The sequence below is a fragment of the Scomber scombrus genome, chromosome 5 (assembly GCF_963691925.1).
Source record: "Scomber scombrus chromosome 5, fScoSco1.1, whole genome shotgun sequence".
In the NCBI taxonomy this organism is placed as follows: domain Eukaryota; kingdom Metazoa; phylum Chordata; class Actinopteri; order Scombriformes; family Scombridae; genus Scomber; species Scomber scombrus.
In genome coordinates, this window is record NC_084974.1 from 31,641,480 (window position 1) to 31,666,796 (window position 25,317).

Sequence of the window (25,317 nt, forward strand, 5' to 3'; positions counted from 1 at the left end):
AGCATCGGGTGGTGAAAAAAAACCCAGTTTTTGGTTCACAGACAGAAGCAACTCTCTTTCCTACAGCTCACACAAAAAGACTGAACACCACCGAAGCCCAGTTGAAAACAACCTGAATGCAGGGTAGAGGGGTTCAGTGAATGTGCAGTGGAAGGTGTGGATGTGGGTCCGTTTACCGTCTTCCGACAGTCTGAAGAAGGACAGCGTGCCTGCAGGAGGGTCCAGATACACTCCAACTCTATTAGAGACAGGCAAGGAAGATATTTGTGTCTCTGTACTTCTGTTATTGTGCCAGGCAGAGTAACTCTCTGTTTCTCTGTTGTTCCAGGTAGAAGATTCCTTTCGAGAGCAGCTAAGGCTCCACGACTTGTTATTCCCTCCGAGCCATGAGCCAACTTCACCTTTCCTTTGGATGCTTTTGTAAGTTACACCGACAGTAACAGATCCTTCCCATTGAACCTCCCAGTAACAGCGACCAGTCAGACCATTACTACAAAGCACCTGTTCCCAGTAGTTGAATCTCTCCGGATGAGATGTATCACGTAATTTACTTGTTATCCATGCCACCTTTTTGTTGTCTTTTGACACAGACAGGCTGATGTGGGCTGTATATCGGTCCAGTGTGAGATTGCAGGCATCTGATGGAGAAAAAAAAACTGTGAGGTTTGAATGAATGATATCACTGTTTTGACGTGGGGCTTTAAAATGAAAGTTGTGTGTTTTCACAAATCAAATAAAAACTTACACTTCTTCAGACCTGGTTTCAGTCTGTGGACTCCTCCGTTGTCCATCCTGAAATGAAGGGGAAACAATGTCAGACCAACAATTTCTGTTTCATTACACAAACCAAATCATCTATTTTTAACACTATACATGGTCCCAATAAACAAATAAGTACTACTACTACTTTGTCTATTTATGTCTTTATTTCTGTTATTTGCCAAGTAAATTACACCTGTTAAAACAACCCTCAGTGTATGACTAAAAAAACGTTCTAGTCCACCATTAAAACAACACATTATGGGTCTCAAACCTGATGCCTCCTAGATATCTGCATACCTGAGAGTTTTCAGTCCGCACATTGGATCCACCAGTCGAGCAGAGAGCATCTTCTTTCCTGAGTCTCCTGGATGATTGTAGCTCAGGTCCAGCTCTCCTAGAGAGGAGGGGTTCAGGCTCATAGCTGAGGCCAGAGAAGCACAGCCTTCCTCTGTTACCTGACAGCCTGATAGACTACAAGCACAAAAAGCATGTATGCATATTAATGCCCACGTACTTACACGTAGCTAGAAACATGGTTCCAATTCAGATAACCATCTATCTATCTATCTATCTATCTATCTATCTATCTATCTATCTATCTATCTATCTATCTATCTATCTATCTATCTATCTATCTATATCTATATATTTATCTGAATCCTGACCTGAGAGTGTTCAGTCGACAGTCAGGACTGCTTAGTCCATCAGAGAGCAACTTCACTCCTGAATCCTTAAGGTCGTTGTTACCCAGATCAAGTACTCTCGGAGCAGAGGAGTTGGACATGAGAACTGACGCAAGAACCCCGCAGCTTTTCCCTGAAAGCTCACAGTAGCTCAGACTGAAGAAAATCAACATTTTTTTTATCATTGATTATTCTGTGGCAAATAAATCCATGGAACACCAACACAACAAATCAACAGGTAATATTGTAGTTACACAACCTTAGAGTTTTCAGTCTACAGTGCTGACTCGTTAGTCCAACAGAAAGCTGCTTCACTCCTGAATCCCTCAGACTGTTGAAACTCAGGTCCAGCTCTCTCAGACGGGAGGAGTGGGAGCTGAGGACTGAAACCAGACCTCCACAGCTCCCTTCTGACAGATTACAATCAACCAACCTGAAGAAGTGAAAATGAAGGAAGAAAATTATTCGCATATTTTATTCTGTCCCTAGTAACATGCTGTTTATACATTAATAATCTAATGATGTCATATGTAATAATATATTACCGGTGTGTAGAAACCACTACTTTTACTGTAATACTGCATACTACATCACTCATAATACTGCAGTACTTTTACTGTAATACTGCATACTACATCGCTCATAATACTGCAGTACTTTTACTGTAATACTGCATACTACATCGCTCATAATACTGCAGTACTTTTACTGTAATACTGCATACTACATCACTCATAATACTGCAGTACTTTCACTGTAATACTGCATACTACATCACTCATAATACTGCAGTACGTTCACTGTAATACTGCATACTACATCACTCATAATACTGCAGTACTTTCACTGTAATAATTTAACTTCATACAACCTCATACCCAATTCATGAATGCCATTACTGTTTACTGACCCCATAATGCAGCAATATTCAAATTTTTTAGAACAGTCAAAAGTATTTTGTACTGCATGCAAAAAACGACATTGTTGGTGTCCAAAACATCATGGGATTAGCATTAAGTGAGCATGGACACTCGTGGATACCCATAGAATCCATTTTCATTCAAATATATATAGAGGTGAGTGGTCGATGGGCCATGCCAGATTTTCCCCACACCAAAATAGTATTCCTATTCAAACCAGTATAACATGTTTAGTACCAATTGATGCCTTAGGTTGTCTAGTTGCCTGCTACAGCCTTTGAAAGACAGTACTGTCAGTCAAATATGAGGGTGTCTTAGCTAAGTTTAAAGTCTGTGTAAGTATAAATAAATATGTGTTCTGAGTTTGACATACCACAGAAAAGTGTGTTGTTAACCACCCTGCCAAATTTGAATGATTAAAAAAATCGTGAAATTAGGCTTCAAAGTTGTGTAAAAGTCTGCCTATTTCTCTGCTCCCAAACACTGTGGGAGTGCCCGCCGAGTTCACTGAAGCCCCGCCCCTACCAAGTGTCACCTGTCAATCAAAGTCACCACCTCTACCAGAAACATGGACGCTACATCTGAGAGCTTTCTGCTGCTAGCTCAGCGGCTAACTCGTCGGCTAGCTCAGCTAACTGGCTAACTGTAGACTGTAGTAGTAATAGTGTTAGATATTAACAATATCTCGCCACTAGGCAGGTTAACCACTGAGGAGAGCGGACTCAGGGTCTTATATAGTAGGGAAGGGACTAGGGTCACGGGGTACCCCAATGCGTCACGGGGTACCCCTTTTTTGCAGGCTCAGAAAATCAGGAAAAATGAGAGGCTGAGAAACAGTTTAAGGCTCTATCTCCACAATTCAGTACTGCATAGTTATCAGCCCTTTCACATGTTTTCTGTAACCATTTTCCAACATGTATAATATATTTAGAAGTAAATCAATGAATTGACTTTACACAGACTTTAAGATCCCTACATGCATTTCTTTCTATCGCCACTAGGGGGTTCAGATAGCCCCCTGAACCAGCGCAAACTAACCAACCCAAATCCAAACCCAGGTAACCCCTTTGGATTCTCGTCCCTCATTGGCTGAGCGACACCCAACGTCACTTCCAGCTGCTGATGTCACCGGAAATTCAAAAAGGGGCACGCGAGGCTCGTTCGCTTTCTCTTTGCTCTTGTCACCTGTCTGTGACGCAGGCAGGGCAAAGCTTTGTCCTTCCTAGCCGCCAATAGCTGAGAGAAGACGACGCACGTGTGTCCACTTTTGTTTCCTTTTCTTTTAGAACAGGGGTGGGCAAACTTTTTGGCTCTGGGGCCACAATGAGTTTTAAAATTAGACAGATGGGCCAGGCCGGCATCAGATGGATGGAAAGTGTTTGTGTGAACTAATATAAATTACATGTAAAAGCCATTAAATGACTCTAAACTTTGTTTAACTCGCTGGCTAAGTCTTCGTCAATTAGTTCTACATGGCGAGTGACTGTCCTGCGTGATAAACACATTTTTTCAAATTTGTTTTTGCTCTCTGGACACAAGAGACCAGCTGTCTCTACCATGCATTCTTTCAAAAACTCCCCTTCGGAGAAAGGCTTGCTGGCCTTTGCTAATTTGAATGCCAGCAAATAACTTGCCTTAGTGCTTAACTCTTGAATGGTATTTTGTCGTAGAAGAGTGTTTTGTATTTTGCTGAGCCTGTAAATTGGCTGCCAACCTCTCAGCAATAGCCGTCCGTTCTTGTGTTGACTGGCTGCTAGCGTAGTTAGCATGCTTGGTGGAAAAGTGGCGACTAACATTGTATGGTTTCTTGGCACATAAGACTTACAGCCTTTGATCGGACTTTGGCGAAAAAATATTTAGATGTCCACTCCTTATTAAACACTCGGCACTCACTACTCACGACTTTTCTTTTCTTTGGTCCACTCATTGTTACAGAGGGTTTCAATTCTGTGGCAAAGGAGAAGTAGAGAGGATAGAGAGGACAAACCAGACTCCAGCAAAGGTCAATTGTGTCTGGAGTGCGCCATCTAGTGGGATCAACTGAAAAACCGGCTATTGCAGGACATTTACTAATTTATATTTTGGACAATTCTGTACCGATATTCAACGGGCCGTAGTTTGTCCATCCCTGTTTTAGTAGCTTCTTCCACCTCGCCTGCCGAGAGGGAAAATTCCGTGTTGCCCCTGAACGCATCATTCGAACGGATCCAATAGCCAGCGATCACAGGCGCTGGACAAACTTAATCCTGAAGAAGAAAAACAGGGAGAACCCCTCGTTTGAACTCGTGAACGACCGATACTCACTAGAATTGTCGACGACAAAGCTGATCTTTCCGCCATAGAGCTGAAATCAGCACCGCAGCCACCGCTTCAGCCGAGGATCAGGACAGCGCTCGCTTGAGGACTGCATCGGACCTTTCCGTACCGGCTTTGAACGCCACACAGCTAGCATATCTACACCGTTAAATCAACGAATAGTAAGAGGTTATTCGTCTGGGCAGAGCTAAATTGTGTGTTTTGGAGAGTTGACCACAAGTCGGCGCCATTGCTTAATTTTTGTCCAGCGGATTTTTGTCCCTGGTTTCCGGAATTGATCATTCTTTGATTTCTTATTAATAATTAATAATTATTTATGATAATTATTTGTCATTATTAAAAACCAAACTGCCTTCCACTCCTACATTTTAGAGTTCCCCCGTAGTGAGGGTACCCCTACAGTAATATTAATAGAAACACGTCATAATAACCGACAAATTGAAGAAATAACAGTGGCTCAAACTAAAAAAATCACCATTACAAGCATCATAACTTGATCTAACCTGAGAATTTCCAGTCTACAATGGGGACTCTCCAGTCCACTACAGAGCTGAATCACTCCTAAATCCTGCAGGTCGTTGTGACTCAGGTCGAGCTCTTCCACACAACAGGATTGAGAGCTGAAAACTGTAGCCAGATGTTCACAGCTTCTTTTTGACAGAAAACACTCATCCAGCCTGGAGAAACAAAAATGGGGAAAAATACAACAGTGAAAAAGGTATCAGTGTATTTAAAGTATATCAAATCTTTCGGCTGATTTATTTCTGTTTTTCTATTATCTAAATCTGGCTGTAAATATTTTATCCTTGTGCTTACAGAGCTTTGTTGGCGGATTTGAGCACTGGGAGCAGCCTCTGAAGGGTGTACTCTGAAGCAAAGTATTGTTTCAGGTCAAACACGTTGAGATCTGTTTCTGATGACAGTAAGATGAAGACCAGAGCTGACCAGTGACCAGGAGACAGTTTATCTGGGGAGAGCCTTCCTGAACGCAGAGACTGTAGCGTCTCCTCCACTAGAGAATGATCATTCAGTTCATTCAGACAGTGAAACAGATTGATGCTTCTCTCTGAAGACAGATTGTCCCTAATTTTCTTCTTAATGTACTGGACTGTTTTCTGGTTGGTCTGTGAGGAACTTTGTTTCCCTTTTGACAGACCTCTTAGGAGCCGCTGATTAGTTTCCAATGAAAGACCCAGGAGGAAGCGGAGGAACAAGTCCAGGTGTCCATTTGGACTCTGCAGGGCCTTGTCCACAGCATTCTGGTAGAAGTTTGAAAGTTTGTCCTTGAATAGTTCAGTCCACTTAGATTTTGATTCCACCTCACACATCAGATTGACTCCAGAGTTGATGAATGTCAGATGGACATGAAGAGCAGCCAGAAACTCCTGAACACTGAGATGAACGAAGCAGAACACCTTGTCCTGGTACAGACCTCTCTCCTCTTTAAAGACCTGTGTGAACACTCCTGAGTACACTGAGGCTGCTCTGATATCGATGCCACACTCTGTCAGGTCTGATTCATAGAAGATCAGGTTGCCTTTCTGCAGCTGCTCAAAAGCCAGTTTTCCCAGAGACACAATCATCTCCATGGTGTCCTGATTCCAGTGTGGATCTGTCTCAGATCCTCCATCATACTTGATGTTCTTCAGTTTGGTTTGAACCACCAGGAAGTGGATGTACATCTCAGTCAGGGTCTTGGGCAGCTCTCCCATCTGTCTCCTTTTCAACACATCCTTCAGAACTGTAGCAGTGATCCAGCAGAAGACTGGGATGTGGCACATGATGTGGAGGCTTCGTGATGTCTTGACGTGTGAGATGATGGAGCTGGCCTGCTTCTTATCTCTGAATCTCTTAGTGAAGTACTCCTCCTTCTGTGGGTCATTGAACCCTCTGACCTCTGTCATCATGCCGACACACTCAGGAGGGATCTGATTGGCTGCTGCAGGTCGTGTGGTTATCCAGATGCGAGCAGAGGGAAGCAGGTTCCCCCTGATGAGGTTTGTCAGCAGCACATCCAGTGTACTTGACTTTGTGACATCAGTCAGGATTTTATTGCGATGGAAGTTGAGAGGAAGTCGACACTCATCCAGACCGTCAAATATGAACACAACCTGGGGTTTGTCGTAGCTGTAGGTTCCTACATCTTTGGTTTCAGAAAAAAAGTGATGAAGAAGTTTCATTAAGCTGTACTTTTTCTTTTTCAGCACATTCAGCTCTCTGAAAGTGAATGGAAATGTGAAGTGTATGTCCTGGTTGGCTTTGTCTTCAGCCCAGTCCAGAGTGAACTTCTGTGTTAAGACTGTTTTCCCAATGCCAGCCACTCCCTTTGTCATCACTGTTCTGATTGGTTCATCTCTTCCAGGTGAGGCTTTAAAGATGTCGTGGCATCTGATTGCCATTTCTGGTCTGTCTTGTTTCCTGGAAGCTGTTTCAATCTGTCTGATCTCATGTTCATCATTGACCTCTGCAGTCTCTCCCTCTGTGATGTAGAGCGGTGTGTAGATCTGATTCAGAGGGGTTGGGTTTCCTGCTTTCGCGATCCCCTCAAACAGACACTGAAACTTCTCCTTCATCTTGGATTTATGTTTTTGCTTGCAGATGACATCATACGTTTCTGAATGAACAAACAGCAACATCAGTGAGTGAGTGCTAATTAGTCTCTCCAGGATTTCACTGAGTGTTTTTGTGATGAACTAAAAATGCTTGATTTTTCAGCAGCTGTTCTTCAAAATTGTGATCAATTTGTAATCTTTTATGGGCTGGTTTTGCAGTAAAACTGTGAAATTTGGGGGGGAAATTTGCAATGAAAGGAAAATACTGCGATTTAAAAAAAAAATACTACAAATGATTACTTCATTGGATAAAAAGCAACATTTTTAAATTGTATTTTCTGAACATGAGAACCATGGGCTGAAAGTTATACAAAGAAGAAAATACTGTACTTGAGTTTAATTTATATCCTTGCTAAATGCACTGCAATGATGTAAGTTACTACAACATAAAATGAACCAATTGGTGAACAGTCTGTTGATTTGGACATTTCATTTAGTACATTTGTGGCAATTTAGTAAAGTTGCAAGCTCTGGAATATATTACAGAGATTTCAATTTGCATTAATTATTATTATCGCAAAAACGCAATTTCCTGGAGGGACTTATATACAAGCAGTAAACTCAACTGAGCATGGAGGGTTTTTTTTAACTTTGGGAACAGAATACGTGACTAATACTCAAGGTATTAGTTTCATGCTCGAAAAAATGTAGGGCCACTTGTAATCACATGACCAAAGTTCCACACAAGTGCCTGGATCAGACTATACAATAGTTTCTGTCTTTTGAGATGGACTCTTTCTGTCCGATTATGCAATTGGAGTCATCATTTTTTACTGTGAAGAAAAATAGCAGTCATGATTTGCTTTCCTTCATTCAACAAACAGTGATATGTTCATTCATGGTTATCATTATTTATATTATTTGTGTAGAGAACTGTCTGAGGCCAAAGCTTAGGAGAGTGACTTTTATTGTCAGCTCATGGTTCAGTCTTCTTGGAAATCTGTTAGCAGTAAATTCCCTCTTTGTGTTTCGCTGTTGAGCTGTGGTGGAAGTATAGTAACAAAAAGATTTTGGTACTAAAAACACTGTAACGTGGAAAGATATCTATTTGCTTTGACTCGTTTGGACGGCTGAAAGTTCCTATTAACTTCAGATAATTTTGCACAGAAGGAGGACTGTGGATCTTGTGCTCCATCACTTACATTGTAAGTGCATTATGAAGGGATCATCTGATGATCAGTAAGAAAGGAAGGATTACATTTAAAAAACAGGTAACAATATTCATTTCGGCTGTTATTTTAAGACACACGTGAATAATTGTGAAACTATCCTTACTTTTCTGCAGAGAATCAGCCAGCTCCTTTTCCTTCATTTTCCTCAGGAAGTACAGTGTGATCTTCAGAAATGCTTCTCTGCTGCTCTTTGTGTACTTTTCCTTCTTACGGTTCCCCACCTCCTCATCCTCCATCCCCGTCTCTAAATACTCTGAACTCAGAGACTTCTGGATCCTCTTCAGCTCACTCTTCACAAAGGCAGCAATTTTCTCCTCAAGTAACTGGCAACAGAATGTCATACTTAATGAAAATCTGGCGCTAAACAACCTACACAGGTCATATGCAGACCATCGCTGAGTGGTTGTTTTGCACTAAAAGGTGTTGTACATTCACATACCATAAATATATAGTTCAAGTCTGGTTGAGGCTCCTGGGCAGAGGGATCAATGGCCACCCCTGACTTGTCCTGAAGATTACTGTGGAGGAAATGTGATTCATAATGAGTTATTGTAACTAACACACACAAGTATAGTTGTAGCAGAAAGTACAGGGTAATCATATTGGGATTACTGGGGGGAGTTGCCAGTGTTGCCAAATGCTTGCTCATGGGGGAATGTTGGGTCTGAAGGAGTACAGTCTATACCTGTCCTATGACATAAAGTGCTTTGAGATAAGTTTTGTTGAGCTTTGGTGCTATACAAATAAAATTGGATTGAAAACTTTTGCTGTCATGGTAGTATGTTATATTTTTAAAGAAGGCAATGAATCAGTGCTAGAGCTACATCTCTGAGTCTCAAAGAAAATGTATTTGTTCCATAACTGATAGTCTGATAACTGAACAATAACTTCTTTGGGTTATCACAACCTCTTTTCAGATGGAGGGTGTCCATCGTTGAATGAAAGAGGTTCAGACTTTGACTGGTCACTTTTCATGGACACACAACTGGGTTCAGGAGAGTCTGGATGGATCCTGAAAGTAATACATGATGGACAACATGATGTTTATTCATGCTAACCCTTGTTTCAGGTTTATCACAACCTTTTCTGGATGTGTAAATATTAAATTGCACAAACTGTAACATATAAATGTCAGTAAGAGCTTACTTCTCTGCAGACAGAGGGTGTCCATCGTTGAATAAAAGAGGTTCAGACTTTGACTGGTCACTTTTCATGGACACACAACTGGGTTCAGGAGAGTCTGGATGGATCCTGAAAGTAAGACATGATGGACAACATAATGCTAACCATTGTTTCAGGTATATCACAACCTTCTCTGGATGTGTAAATATTAAATTGCACAAACTGTAACATATAAATGTCAGTAACAGCTTACTTCTCTCCAGATGGAGGAGGTCCATCATTGAATGAAAGAGGTTCAGACTTTGACTGGTCACTTTTCATGGACACACAACTGGGTTCAGGAGAGTCTGGATGGATCCTGAAAGTAAGATATGATGGACAACATGATGCTAACCCTTGTTTCAGGTATATCACAACCTTCTCTGGATGTGTAAATATTAAATTGCACAAACTGTAACATATAAATGTCAGTAAGAGCTTACTTCTCTGCAGACACAGGGTGCCCATCGTTGAATAAAAGAGGTTCAGACTTTGACTGGTCACTTTTCATGGACACACAACTGGTTTCAGGGGACCCTGCTCTCTCCTGATGGATCCTAATATCAACACAGGATGGACAGGTGGTTAGTGTGTAGAAGAACCAGTGGAGGACAACAATGCATACAGCTGCAGTAGACATTTACTTAAGATTAATTATTTATCCTGTATAACAGGCATGTACAAACTATTCCACAAAGGGGCTGTGTGTCTGCTTGTTTTTATTCCAGCCAATAAAGAGCATAGGATTTGACCAATAAACTATCTGAAGGCTGAGATCAATTGATTAAATGAGTCAAGCCTGGTGTGCTCCTGCTTGGTTGGAATGAAAACCTGCAGCCACACGGCCCTTTATGGAATAGTTAGGACACCTGTGTCTACAACGATCTACATAATATTATCTGTAGGATTATGGCACCATCTAATGGTAGAGTTAGGAATGACATTGTAGCAGACTGTCATTTCTAGAGATGTTCAGTACACCGTACATGAACGATGTACCAGAATGAAACATGAGGACAATATCGCCAACCATTTCCATTAACAAACAGTGGTGGTGGCATTAAATGGACACTTAAAATGTTTTCCTGAACAACAATATCCCCAGGAACTATGAGATTGAGAATGATTGAGATCCAAACATCATAATGTGGATTCTGTGCAGAAAGAATTCATGAGGAGGGCACTCAGGGCACAATGTGTGTCCCTCCACAGATATGCACTTTACCTTCACTGTTTTTTGGGTTTTTTTTAACTATAAGTATACTCTTTCCCAAAACTTTGAACTAGTCAAACCAGTCTAATGAGCACAAGTCAGCAGAAGAGGAATCTCAGACTAGGTAACTTCAGGTGGTGAAATTCATTCCGCAATATGGAAAGACAAAAGAAAAACCCCAAAAAACCCTTGTTATGTTGTTAATGTTTACTGTACATGCACTGTCTCCTCTTTCAATGTGATTATCCCACTTTATCAAACTGTTAAAAATCATCAAATCCTGAAGAAAACATCAGCACGTAACTAAAAGCGACACCAAAAAGCAAAGATATCAGTGAACAAGTACCTTCAAAACCAGTTTTCCTCTTTTTTATTTACTGTTGGGTTATTTACTCAAAGTCGAACCTGTTATAAGCAACTCTGCTCTTCTTTAACTTAGGGTATATGTCATTGTTTGTTAATAACTAATAACAGATGCCACTAGGTAAAGTTAACCTAAACCTAGCTTTGGTGCTATATTGATACAAATTTTGAGCCAGTGATTTATAGGCGGAGGGTGTTCCTGGTTAAATTTGATAACGCACAGTTGAGGATTAAAGGGGACGGAGCTTCTTCTGTCTGTCAGGGCACTACTGTTGTGGAATGACCTACCTGAGAATCTCAGACTTAACCATATTAATTTATTGTCTTCTTTTCAGTTGGTTCTCTCTTTTAACCTTTATTTGTAAAGCACTTTGTAACTAGTTATTTTGTTAAGTGCTGTGACAACACATGCTTTACCAACAACAGGTGACAGCCACTCCCCTCATTTAAAAGTACCTGGAACTTGATTTAGTACAAGCTGCTGAGGGTTGCCAAAAGCATCAGCACAGAATAATGCAAACCAACCAGCAGAACCAGAATAACATCTTAGTTAAAGTACATGACAGACAGTACATCACAACTTGTCATTAAAAAGGGAGGAGATTTTTTGAGTTTATTGATTATGAACTGAAGCCGTTTAACCCTTTGTAGGTCACACCAAGAAAGTGCTATTTTTAAAAACCATATCTTTGTTTATCCTTCCTCTTTGAAGCCATGACAACATACAACATGGATTTCTTCCCTCATTGAGCCTAAATGTGATGTTTTACAGACCTCTACAGACCTCATTCACACCTCATTTCTTCTAAACTTTTCTTTAAAAACATGTTAGAGATTCATTCTGTTCGTGTACAAGATGAAAAAATGAAACTCAACTTCAAAAATGTCTCCAGCAGGATCTCTGATGTCAGCAGTGATTTGTGTTATTCTTTGTTTATACACTAAAGCACAACCTGTATCTATAGCAACCATAGAACAACCTGTATCTATAGCAACCATAGAACAACCTGTATCTATAGCAACCACAGAACAACCTGTATCTATAGCAACCATAGAACAACCTGTATCTATAGCAACCATAGAACAACCTGTATCTATAGCAACCATAGAACAACCTGTATCTATAGCAACCACAGAACAACCTGTATCTATAGCAACCATAGAACAACATTGTATCTATAGCAACCATAGAACAACCTGTATCTATAGCAACCATAGAACAACCTGTATCTATAGCAATCATAGAACAACCTGTATCTATAGCAACCATAGCACAACCTGTATCTATAGCAACCATAAAACAACCTGTATCTATAGCAACCACAGAACAACCTGTATCTATAGCAACCATAACACATTCTGATGGTCTGTCTGTGCATTACATACCTCATACAAGTGCTAAAGACCAACAAGTTAAATGGGTTCAATAGGTTTTAGTTTTTGACCAGATATCATGACACAAAGTGACCTCTACCAAACGGCTGAGCAGACCTATAAAGGGTTATCCTTCTACCTTACTACACCTTAATCTGTCCATGAGAAACAGTCATGTACAATCATGAAACAATCAGCTGTAATCTAGACAGTTACTGTACCTTTCCGTGCTGGAACATGTCTCCACACCTTAAAGTGAAAACAGAGAGAGAGATTGTGTTAACTGCTGCAGAATTAACTCAAGTGTTTTTGTTTTTGGCTTGAGCATTACATTCATTATTTGCTCCATTATATTGTTCAGTACACAAAAGAACAAAACATTTTTGACTTACAAAGGAAACATTAGAGAGTGTAATTAGGAGAATTCACCCAAATTAAACAGAATAAGACTTACTTGGGATATCCCTGTCCGTCATTCTAGCAGGTCTTTTGCATCCTGAGTGGGTCTGCCTGGAGAAAAAAAAACGTAACAATAATAATGGTGGGACGACTGTATCTGGTTGAATAAAAGTTTACATCTCATAAGGAGCATTGTGTAAGAGACGCCGCTCCTTTATGAAACCTCTGTGTCTGCCGACTGCAATCACATGACTGAAACAAAGTATAAACCAGTCAAACCAGTCTGATGAGCAGTAAATCTCTTACTTAAAATGAATCATTTATCCTGTACAACTTACTTAATATTAACAGTAGGATTTTGGCACCATCTAGTGGTAGGATTAAGAATGACACTGTAGTAGACTGTCAAGCCAAGCATAGTCTTTCCCTAAACTTTGAACTACAGTCAAACCAGTCTATTGATTAGGTAACTTCATGTGGTGAAATTCATCCCCAGAACTGAAAGAAAAAAAAAAACCTTGTTATGTGGGCATGTTAGTGTTTACTGTACATGTTATGTCTCCTCTTTCAGTGTGATTCCAACTTATTTAGACTGTTAAATATCATAACATCCTGAAGAAAACATCTGCATCTAACTGAAAGAGAAACCAAAAAGCAAAGATATCAGAGAGCAAGTACCTCCAAAACCAGTTACTATTGGGTTATTTACTCAAACTAAAGCTATTCTACTCCTCTTAAACTTACATGTCACCATCTGTTAATAACTTGTGTATCTTTTAAATATCATATGCACATTGTTTTGTACAAGAATTAATACATTCGTGATGGTTTTTAGCTAAAAAGTGAGCATGTTCACTGTAACAATTGATCAAAATAACAGATGCTCTTGAGTAAAGTTAACCTAATGTAGTTTTGGTGCTATATTGATCCAAACTTCATGATTTTTAGCTTTTAGATGGAGGGTGTTCCTGGTTAAATATGACGTATTTATCAGGGGTCCAAGCAGTGAAGCTGTAAAAGCCGCATTAAATCTGTTTCTGCTCAGAAATGTCACAGCTACAGTTCCCAAACTTGGCAGAGTCACTACCCAGCAACCAACTAAATGTTTTGGTCTATATCCTATCTGAGTTCTTCTTCCCCTCTGTATGAAAGTATAAAGCTGTGTGTGTGGTTCAGACTGAGGTAAACATCACAGACTCGTCAACATATATTAACATGTTTTTATTTATTTGCAGTAGCATCACATTAGTAACAGTCTGGAATGAAATGTCTTCTCAGTGAAGACGGAAATCTGCTTCAGTCGAAACTTTAACAGACAGAAACTGACGCAGTGACAGTTTCAGCAGGTCTCAATCATATCTGAGAGAAGTGTCAGTGGAAACATGATGTGTCAGAGTTTCTGTCTTCTGCAGCCTCTCAGTTCACTTCAGAAACTGTTTTTTTAAGACTCGTATCAACTGGAAAACATCTTTTACAGCTTTAAAATTCATCCATAAAAACACTTAAAACCCTTAAAAACAGATTATAGAAACTCTTCAGAATGACGTCAAACAGCAGCAGCAGCAGGTTAAATCCCTTTGTGATCACAGCAAGCAGATAAACATCTAATTAAACTTTAAACTTGTGTGTTTGTATCATCGGAAGTGTCGACTTTGTGAAGTGTTATAAAGAGGAATCATTCGTCTTTTCCTCGCTGAGAGAGTCACATGATTCACAGACTGATTCTTCACTCTCATGTCTGTAAACTAACTGGTTAGCTTAGCTTAGCATAAACACTGGAAACAAAGGGAAACTGTTAGCATAGCTCCGTCCAAAGGTAACGCTGCGTTTCATTTGTACTCAGAAGTCTGAATCTCAACTGGAATGTCGTCTGAAGTCGGATTTATGTTTCATTAAATCAGTCGTACACACGAGAATGTTCAGCTTCTATCTGTAGACGTTTATACACCAGGAGGGTTAAACTCATCTTCATTAAAGGGTCAATACAGGACTATATGATCTGATGAGGGAAGGATCATTAAAAAGATGGAGGGAAGGAAGGAAGGAAGGAGGGAAGGGAAGGGAAGGGAAGGGAAGGAAGGAAGGAAGGAAGGAAGGGGGGGGAGGGAGGGAAGGAAGGAAGGAAGGAGGGAGGAAGAAAGGAGGGAAGGAAGGAAGGAAGGAGGGACGGAAGGAAGGAAAGATGGAAGGAAGGAAGGAAAGGAAAGGAAGGAAGGGAGGGAAGGAGGGAGGGAAGGAAGGAAAGACAGATGGAAGGAAGGAATGAAGGAAGGATGGAAGGAAGGAAAGATGGAAGGAAGGAAGGAAAGGAAGGAAGGGAGGGAAGGAAAGGAAGGAAGGGAGGGAAGGAAGGAAGGGAAGACAGGGGAGAAATAAAGAAAGGACAGATGGAAGGAAAGAATGAAGGAATGAAAGGAAGGAAGGAAGGAAGGAAAGATGGAAGGAAGGAATGAAAGACAGATGGAGGGAAGGAAGAGAAGGAAAAGAAGACAGGAAGGAAAGTGGTCCGGATTGGACTCCTAGGCGGTCCCGTTTTGGCCCACAGGCCTCATGTTTGACCATCAAAAATAGAGCGAAATGCATTTTTATCAACTGGTGTTTCTATCAATGGTTAACTGGTTAGAACTGGTTTCCTGACTCCTAAACTGGAACGATTCAAACTCAGGTGTGGCTCCGACTTCCAACTTCAGAGCTAAATTGAACGCAGCACAAGATATAAATATATATATGTGTGTGTGTGTGTGTGTGTTAAAGTATTATACGAGTCACATGACCACACTGATTTCTCTCATGTATGTAAATATGAAGCTAAAGCTAATAACAGGTTAGCTTAGCTTAGCATGAAGACTATAACGCTCTGTCTAAAGGTCAGATACACACACATTTACACCCCACTACTAATGAAATTGCCAATATATTCATACAGTATGTATATCAGAGTCAGTGATGGTTTACTGTGTCCATGTGGTTTAGTTTAAATTTAAAAGGGTTAAAATGTGAAAATGAACGTATGAATAACTTGCACACTTTCTTTTTTTATGGACCCAGCATCAAATTTCTGCTTTTAATCCATTTTGAGAGAATATATTAGAGGATTATGGCAAAAATGTCTAAGTGGTGTAACCATGACAACCAAAATAATTAATTCAACTTCAACTTCAAATGACATAAAACCAATATAAACATTAAAAAGTACATTTTAACAAACCTGATGCTGCTTTAAGACCATTTTATAAAGAGACTTTTGAATTAGTCATCTTGCCAACTGTTGTTACTGACCCATAGTCAAGATATATATATGTGTGTGTGTGTGTGTGTGTGTGTGTGACTCTAAACCTTTTCTACTCTGTAACTTAAATAATAACCATTACTACATTAATACTGCCTGCAGGCTCTTTACACAGGATATATTTAAGGTGGGGGGGGTAACAGGGGGGTAAAAGTGAACATTAGTCGTCTCCTGTTGAATCTGTAACAATCTTCATTTATTCTGACATGTTTATTTGCAGAATTGTAGTTTTTTTACGCCTCCGTTTTTTAAAGTAACATCTTCCTGCTCCAAGATAAAAATATTCTCAGTTTGTCTGTTGTAACAATAAAAATGCTGCTTTTTTGTATTTATTTTACAGTTAATGCCCATTAACAAAAGCATGATGTATGTTGCCGTGACGACGAGGTGTAACAGCAGGAAGTAAAGGAGGAGACTGAACTTCTGTTTTAACCGTAAAGACTCATGTATTGACCTGAGGTTATTAATCTTCTTATTAAACATTAGTAAATATTTAAGGCCGGATTTAACGACGCAAACGTGACGCACTGACCGTGATGAAGGTGACCTGCTCCTCCTCCTCCTCCTCTTATGACATCATCACTGAGCTGTAAACAGGTGTGAAGGATGAAGGTTGATGACAGGAAGTGATTTCATGTTAGTTTCATCTGTTCTGTAACTTTATGTGTGTGTGTGTGTGTGTTATTGTGTGTAAGTGTGTGTTTTGTGTAAGTTTGTGTGTGTGTTTGAGTTTATGTGTGTGTGTGTGACTGTGAGTGTGTGTATGTATAAATATGTGTGTGCATGTTGTGTGTGTTTGTGAGAGAGTGTGTTTAGGAGTGAGTATGTGTGTGTGTGTGAGAGTGTTGTCTGTGTGTTGTGTATTTGATTGTGAGTGTGTGATTGTGAGTGTGTGTATGTGTATTGTGTGTCAGTGTATAAATATGTGTGTGTGTGTGTGTGTGTGTGTGTGTCTGAGAGAGTGTGTGTTGTGTAAGTATGTGAATGTGTGTTAAGATATTCCTTTATTAGTCCCACGATGGGGAAATTTACAAATTGTGTGTGTGTGAGTTTATGTGTGTGTGTGTGTGTGTGTGTGTGTGTGTGTGTGTGTGTGTGTGTGTGTGTGTGTGTGTGAGTTTATGTGTGTGTGTGTGTGTGTGTGTGTGTGTGTGTGTGTGTGTGTGTGTGTGTCTATTCTGTAACTTTCTATGTTAACTTTAAACTAGTAACACTGTGAGCGAGGCGGAGCATTTCTCCTTCAAACAGCTGATCTGATGCTTCTAAAGTTTTAAATGAGGCCGACGGGAATGTCTCTGTTAGTTCTGTGGGTCATAAACATAAAGTGTTGGACACATCCTGATCTGATGGTGGCGCTAGAGGAAGAGTCAGAGAGTCATCCTGAGAGGAACGTCAACAGTAGTCGAGATATTTCAGTCAAAACCAAAAATAATAATAATAATAATCACAGTTTCCAGCCGCAGTCACTGTACATGAAGTATCTGAGTGCTTATAGAGAATATACCACGCTGCTATATTAATATATATCTTATATGTTCAGCTGTCCGTCAAAGCGGTTACCGTGGCAACACAGTGGTTAATAAGAGGGACTTCTCTCTTTATGCGGTCCGACGGGCTTCAAGTGTTTCTGTCATTCAGTCTTTTCAACACTCTGTTGGTTGTTTACCCTTCCTCCTCCTCTTCCTCCTCCTCCTCCTCCTCCTCCTCCTCTCCCTCCTCCTCTCCCTCCTCCTCTTCCTCCCTCTTCATCCTCCTCCTCTTCGTCGACTCCGCGGCTGAACTTCCGTCGGCTGAGTTTGTCCGGGTCGTGTGACGCCATGTCGCTGAAGTCGCGGAAGATTTCCTGAAACGTCTCGTCGTCTCCTGGAGAGAAAAAAACTGATTAATGATCAGTGTGTGTGTGAGTGTGTGAGTGTAAGAGAGTGTGTGTGGCTTTGGTTGTGTGTTTGGCTGATTGTGGGTTTTGTGTAAGTATGTGTGTGTGAGAGTGTGTGTGTGCATGTGTGTGAGAGTGTGCATGTATTTGTGTATTGTGTGTATGTGTATTATGAGTGTATATGTGTGTTTTGTATGTGTTATGCATGTATGTGAGCGAGTATGTAAATTATGTGTGTGTGTGTGTGTGTGTGTATGTGTGTGTATGTGTATTATGCGTGTATGTGTGTGTGTGTGTGTGTGTGTGTGTGTGTGTATGTGCGTGAATGTGTGTGTGTGTGAATGTGTGTGTGTGTGTGTGTATGTGTATTATGCGTGTATGTGTGTGTGTGTGTGTGTGTGTGTGTGTGTGTGTGAGTATATGTGAGTTTTGTGTAAGTACGTATGTGTGTAAGACTGTGCATGTGTGTGTTTGTGTGTGTGTGTATTATGCATGTATGTGTGTGTGTGTGTATTGTGTGTGTGTGTGTGTGTGTGTGTATGTATGTGTATTATGCGTGTATGTGTGTATGTGTGTGTGTGTATGACTCCACTGACCCATAGCTCCAAACATTCCCTCTGAATCTCTCATCTCTTCGTTCATTCTGGCCATCCGCAGTCTGAAATCAATAATCAATAACTGATAAACATAAAAAAATAATCACAGTATATCATCTTTAGTTAAATCTACAGGCTTGACTTTAACTATCAGCTGACTTCTTAACGTTCGGTGACTCACAGCGTGACGATGTCAGCGTGGGCTGTTTCCACGGCGATGGCCAACGGGTCCTGTCCTCTCTCGTCCACAGCGTACTGATTGGCTCCTCTCTTCAGCAGCAGACACACCTGTCTGCAACAGCCAATGGGAATCAAGCAGAGGTATGGATCCTGCATGTGTGTGTGTGTATGTGTGTGTGTAAGTGAGTTTGCTTGTGTGTGTTGTGTGTAAGTGAGTGTGTGTGTGTTTGTGTGTGTGTTGTGTGTATGTTTGTCTGTGAGTGTGTGACTCCTCTCTTCTACAACAGCCAATGAAAATCAAGCGGTTTATTCAGAGTCAGAGTCTTCATGTTTCTGTGTGAGTGTTAGTATGTGTGTGTGTGTGTGTGTGTGTATGTGTATGTGTGTGTCTCTCTCTGTGTGTGTGTCTCTCTCTGTGTGTGTGTCTCTCTCTGTGTGTGTATGTCTCTGCATTTGTGTGCATGTGTGTGTGTGTGTGTGTGTGTGTGTATATGTCTCTGTGTGTATATTTGTGTGTCTCTGCATGTCTGTGTGTATATTTGTGTGTCTCTGCATGTCTGTGTGTATATTTGTGTGTCTCTGTTTGTGTGCATGTGTGTGTGTGTGTGTGTGTGTGTCTGCATGTCTGTGTGTGTCTCTGTGTGTGTGTGTGTGTGTGTGTGTGTGTGTGTGTGTGTGTGTGTGTGTGTGTGTGTGTGTGTGTGTGTGTGTGTAGTTACCCCGTGTGTCCAGCGGTGGCAGCAGCGTGCAGAGCTCCTTGTCCTCTCAGGTCTCTGTGGTTGACGTTCGCTCCGTTCAGCAGCAGAAACTCACAAGCCAGCAGCGACCCCTGCAGGTGGAGACCAGATCACACCAGTTCAGACCAGATCACACCAGTTTAAACCAGTTCAGACCAGTTTAGACACATATCCACTAATTGATTATTAGTTATGAGGCTCTCTTCACCCCGACAGCAGCTCCGATCAGCGCCGTGCGTCCCTCCTCCTCAGCGACGCTCCCGTTGACCTCCGCCCCCTGGGCCAACGCCGCCGCCATGGCAACCGGGTCTCCCGCCAACGCAGCCAGATACAGACGCAGCCCGGCCTCGTCCTTCCCACGCTCTGACACACGAGACACACTTCTTAACCTTTGTGTCGTCCTCACGGGTCAAATTGACCCCTTCCTTCCGTCTGTCCTTCCTCCCTTCCTTCTTTCCTTCCTCCATCCTTTCTTTCCTTCCTTCCTTCCTCCCTTCCTTCCTCCCTCCTTTCCTTCCGTCCTTCCATCTTTCCTTCCTTTCTTCCTTCTTTCCTTCCTCTCCTTCTTTCCTCCCTCCCTCCTTCATTCCTTTCCTCCTTCCTTCTTTCTTTCCTTCCTTCCTCTCTTCCTCCTTCCTTTCCTTCCATCCTTCCTTCCATCCCCCTTTCTTCCTTCCTTCCTCCCTCCCTCTCTCCTTCTTTCCTCCCTCTCTCTTTCATTCCTTTCCTCCTTCCTTCTTCCTCCCTTCCTCCTTTCCTTCCTCCCTCCTTTCTTTCCTTCCTTCCTTCCTCCCTCCTTTCCTTACTTCCTTCCTTCATTCCTTCCTTTCCTTACTTCCTTCCTTCATTCCTTCCTTCCATCTGTCTTTCCTTCCTTCATTCCTTCCTTTCTTCCTCCCTCATTTCCTTCCTTCCTTCCTCCCTTCTTTCCTTCCTTCTTCCTCCCTCCCTTCCTTCCTCCCTCCTTTTTTTCCTTCCTTCCTTCCTTCCTTCCTTCCTCCGTCCTTTCCTTCCGTCCTTCCTTCCTTCCTTCTTCCTCCCTCCCTCCTTTCCTTCCTTCTTCCTCCCTTCTTCCTCCCTTGACTCAAGGACCATAAGAGAGTTAATATACTTATTTTACATCTTTAACTTGTTCACTTGTATTAAATGTAAAAGCCGTGAAACTCATTTAGACTTTATGTTTCTATTCATCACCAACATTCATTAAACCAGAGTTCTCAAATGTGTGAATATGAAGCCTTCCTGTGTCATATATGATGATAAACTTTGGATTTTGGATTGTTAATCAAATCAAAGAGATTTCAGGATTTCATAAAAAGTCATAACTGATATTTTTAAAACTATTTTCTGACATTTTACAGAGAAAATAAGATAATTAACGTCTGAACCTAAACTTCCTGACAATCCATCACATAGTTTTTCGTAGATATTTCAGTCTGGATCAAAGTGGTGACGTCAATGACTTACTGGAATTATCCGAGCCTCCGTTCTGCACGAATCTCTTCTCCACGTATTTCTCTTTGATCCACGTTTCTTTCTCTGCTCTGAAAAAGAAAGAAAAAAGAAAATCAAACAGGAGGCTTCACATCAGACTTCACTCTCTTCTCTCTGTCGTGTGTGTCGCTCGTCTCACCGCGGACTGTCCGTCGAAGGTTTGACTCGTCCGCTCTCTGAACATCCAGCCTCGTAGATCCGGTTGATGACGTCGTTTCCCAGAACGCACAGCAGCTAAAGACGAGAAAAGAAAACCACAGAAGAAGAAAAGTTTGAAGATTTCTGGAGTCATTTTGGCTTTATTATGATTTGTTAGATGGAAGGTTTGAACAGCTATAGTGAGATGTTTTTAGTGTTAGATCAGATCAGTTAGTCGGTAGAAAGGAGCCAGTTTACTGAATGTTGACGCTATTTGTTGTTCTTGTTAGATTACATAATTAAGCATTCATTTATTTACTTTTTGTTGTTGTTATTTGTTTTGATGATCGCTGCATTAGTTTGGCAGAGGCAGAAGCAAGAAAATGTTATGCAGTAGACGCTAGGGGTGGGGGGGGAAAATAGATACAGCATAATATCGCAATATTTTTGCGTGGCAATATTTTATCGCTACATAGACGACAAGTATCGATCTTTTATTGTAGGAATTGCAAATGAAAATTGAAGTTTTTTTTCCTTTGGGGAGAGAATTTGCAGGTGAAAAAAGGTAATGAATTGCAATATATCGCAATATATTTAAAATCGCAATAATATTGTATAGTGACACAAGTATCGTGACACAAGTATCGTGACACAAGTATCGTGACACAAGTATCGTGATAAGATCGTATCGTGAAAATATCGTATCATGATAATATCGCATCGTGACACAATTATCATGATAATATCGTATAGTGACACAAGTATCGTGACACAAGTATCGTGACACAAGTATCGTGATAATATCGTATCGTATAGTGACACAAGTATCGTGATAATATCGCATCATGACACAAGTATCGTGATAATTCCGCATCGTGACACAAGTATCGTGATAATATCGTATCGTATAGTGACACAAGTATCGTGATAATTTCGCATTGTGACACAAGTATCATGATAATATCGTATCATGACACAAGTATCGTGACACACGTATCGTGACACAAGTATCGTGACACAAGTATCGTGACACAAGTATCGTGATAAGATCGTATCGTGAAAATATCGTATCATGATAATATCGCATCGTGACACAATTATCATGATAATATCGTATAGTGACACAAGTATCGTGACACAAGTATCGTGACACAAGTATCGTGACACAAGTATCGTGATAATATCGTATCGTATAGTGACACAAGTATCGTGATAATATCGCATCATGACACAAGTATCGTGATAATTCCGCATCGTGACACAAGTATCGTGATAATATCGTATCGTATAGTGACACAAGTATCGTGATAATTTCGCATTGTGACACAAGTATCATGATAATATCGTATCATGACACAAGTATCGTGACACACGTATCGTGACACAAGTATCGGGACACAAATATGATAATATCCTATCATGACACAAGTATCGTGACATACGTATCGTGACACAAGTATCATGATAATTTCGCATCGTGACACAAGTATGATGATATCCTATCATGACACAAGTATTGTGACACAAGTATCATGATAATATCGTATCGCCTAGCCTCTGGTGAACGACTGATTTTCTTTTTCTTTTCAAAAGCAAGAAAAGCAATAAAGACTAAATTAAAACTTCGAAGAGCATAAAAATATAAAAGCAAAAAACAAACATACACTTGTAATAATGTGTTTATATATTTAAAACTAAAGCTGTGTGGTTTTACCTTGAGCTGTTCGGTCTCCCACGAGTCCAGAGTGAGAGATCGAACCTTGGACAGGTGAACGCCAAGACTCCTGCAAGGAGGACGAAGTCTCATTACACTAATAACATCAAACAGTAAACATCAAGCAGCCAGAGACATAAAGACATGAAGACACATTTATTTCCTGTTTTTAACCACTCTATTTAAATGCTGTTTGTTACTGATCAATAAAAACGATCCAAAGTCTTTTTCACTTTACTTTTAGTGTCTAATCCTTTTTACACAGAGCTGGATATGTCTAAATATCTAAAGAAAAATGTCACAACTTGGGAAAAACAGGTTAAAACAGATTTGGAGTCATGATAATAATGTTTTTTTTCTCAATCCAGATGTTTATAAGAGTCATTAAGATGCTGTTAATTTTGAATGGAGTGATTAATTCATGTTTATTGTGGACAAAATAAATACTTTTATTGAATTTTTTTGTTATGTATTGTAGTTGTATGATTTGTGATGTATAAAAAGATTCAACATTTATCAATAGAAGATGAACTAAATGTACATAATTATAATGAGTAATATAATTTCATACAACTAAGTCATTTAAAATAAAAAAGTATAATAAAATCTACTCTCTTAATGATAAGATTTACTTGATTATTTCATAACAGTGATGTTCCTGTCTGTGAAACATAAAGTAGACTTTAATTAATTAGTTTCAATTCATATTATTTATGCTTAAATATGATTAACATTTACTTAATATTTTCCCTGTAATGTTCTAGTGACTCAAACTGTTTATTGTATTAATCAGCTCGTATTGTTTATCTCTAACAGTCTCTAACACTCGGCTCTGACTCTACCTGTGGATCCCCGAGCACTCGATGCACATGGTGACTCCCAGGTTGATGGAGGCCCAGCGAGGCTCTTCCTCGCTGCAGTCACAGCAGCGATGGTTCCCGGGGCCACGCAGGGCCACACCCAGCGCCGGCGGCCTGCGAGGGGGGGGGCCCGGTGAGTTATCCCCAGGAGACATGAGAGGGAGGGGCTCTTTAGGCTGAAACAGGAAGAGACGACATTAATAATCTAATGATGTCATAGATAATATGTTTACTGTAATACTGCATACTACATCGCTCATAATACTGCAGTACTTTTACTGTAATACTGCATACTACATCACTCATAATACTGCAGTACTTTTACTGTAATACTGCATACTACATCACTCATAATACTGCAGTACTTTTACTGTAATACTGCATACTACATCACTCATAATACTGCAGTACTTTTACTGTAATACTGCATACTACATCGCTCATAATACTGCAGTACTTTTACTGTAATACTGCATACTACATCACTCATAATACTGCAGTACTTTTACTGTAATACTGCATACTACATCGCTCATAATACTGCAGTACTTTTACTGTAATACTGCATACTACATCACTCATTATACTGCAGTACTTTTACTGTAATACTGCATACTACGCTCATAATACTGCAGTACTTTTACTGTAATACTGCATACTACATCACTCATAATACTGCAGTACTTTTACTGTAATACTGCATACTACATCACTCATAATACTGCAGTACTTTTACTGTAATACTGCATACTACATCACTCATAATACTGCAGTACTTTTACTGTAATACTGCATACTACGCTCATAATACTGCAGTACTTTTACTGTAATACTGCATACTACATCACTCATTATACTGCAGTACTTTTACTGTAATACTGCATACTACATCACTCATAATACTGCAGTACTTTTACTGTAATACTGCATACTACATCACTCATTATACTGCAGTACTTTTACTGTAATACTGCATACTACATCGCTCATAATACTGCAGTACTTTTACTGTAATACTGCATACTACATCACTCATAATACTGCAGTACTTTTAGTGTAATACTGCATACTACATCACTCATAATACTGCAGTACTTTTACTGTAATACTGCATACTACATCACTCATAATACTGCAGTACTTTTAGTGTAATACTGCATACTACATCACTCATAATACTGCAGTACTTTTACTGTAATACTGCATACTACATCACTCATAATACTGCAGTACTTTTACTGTAATACTGCATACTACATCACTCATAGTACTGCAGTACTTTTACTGTAATACTGCATACTACATCACCATAATACTGCAGTACTTTTAGTGTAGTAGTATTTTTCATGCAGTACTTTTACTTGTAATGGAGTATTTTACTTTACTGTATTGGTACTTTTACTACGTTTCCCTCCATATTAACTTGTTAAGTACACTAATATTATCTCTGATGACACT

The 25,317-nt window shown here is 40.2% G+C and overlaps 2 protein-coding genes across 2 annotated transcripts in view; both read right to left on the reverse strand.

Annotated features, from left to right (window-relative positions):
• Positions 1-60: 60 nt before the first annotated feature.
• LOC133981052 (NACHT, LRR and PYD domains-containing protein 3-like) lies at positions 61-13,052 on the reverse strand. Its single transcript, XM_062419940.1, has 16 exons — positions 13,031-13,052; positions 12,798-12,825; positions 10,070-10,183; positions 9,841-9,945; positions 9,807-9,809; positions 9,612-9,716; positions 9,373-9,477; positions 8,905-8,983; positions 8,510-8,788; positions 5,498-7,245; positions 5,185-5,358; positions 1,705-1,878; positions 1,428-1,601; positions 1,060-1,233; positions 746-792; positions 61-638 (listed from the first exon to the last, which is right to left on the reverse strand). Exons 1-16 carry the CDS (start codon positions 13,050-13,052, stop codon positions 61-63), a joined length of 3,909 nt encoding a protein of 1,302 aa, XP_062275924.1.
• Positions 13,053-17,086: 4,034 nt separating this feature from the next.
• Positions 17,087-25,317, reverse strand: part of zgc:162872 (BAR_ACAPs and ArfGap_ACAP domain-containing protein) — a 13,620-nt gene continuing 5,389 nt past the window's right edge. The window contains exons 14-22 of the mRNA XM_062418889.1: positions 23,842-24,035; positions 23,000-23,069; positions 21,287-21,381; positions 21,121-21,197; positions 19,862-20,016; positions 19,636-19,745; positions 18,918-19,028; positions 18,737-18,798; positions 17,087-18,127 (exon numbers count right to left, since the gene is read on the reverse strand). Of these exons, the coding sequence (XP_062274873.1) occupies positions 17,895-18,127; positions 18,737-18,798; positions 18,918-19,028; positions 19,636-19,745; positions 19,862-20,016; positions 21,121-21,197; positions 21,287-21,381; positions 23,000-23,069; positions 23,842-24,035 (1,107 nt within the window). The 3' untranslated portion in view covers positions 17,087-17,894. The remainder of the gene's footprint in view (positions 18,128-18,736; positions 18,799-18,917; positions 19,029-19,635; positions 19,746-19,861; positions 20,017-21,120; positions 21,198-21,286; positions 21,382-22,999; positions 23,070-23,841; positions 24,036-25,317) is intronic.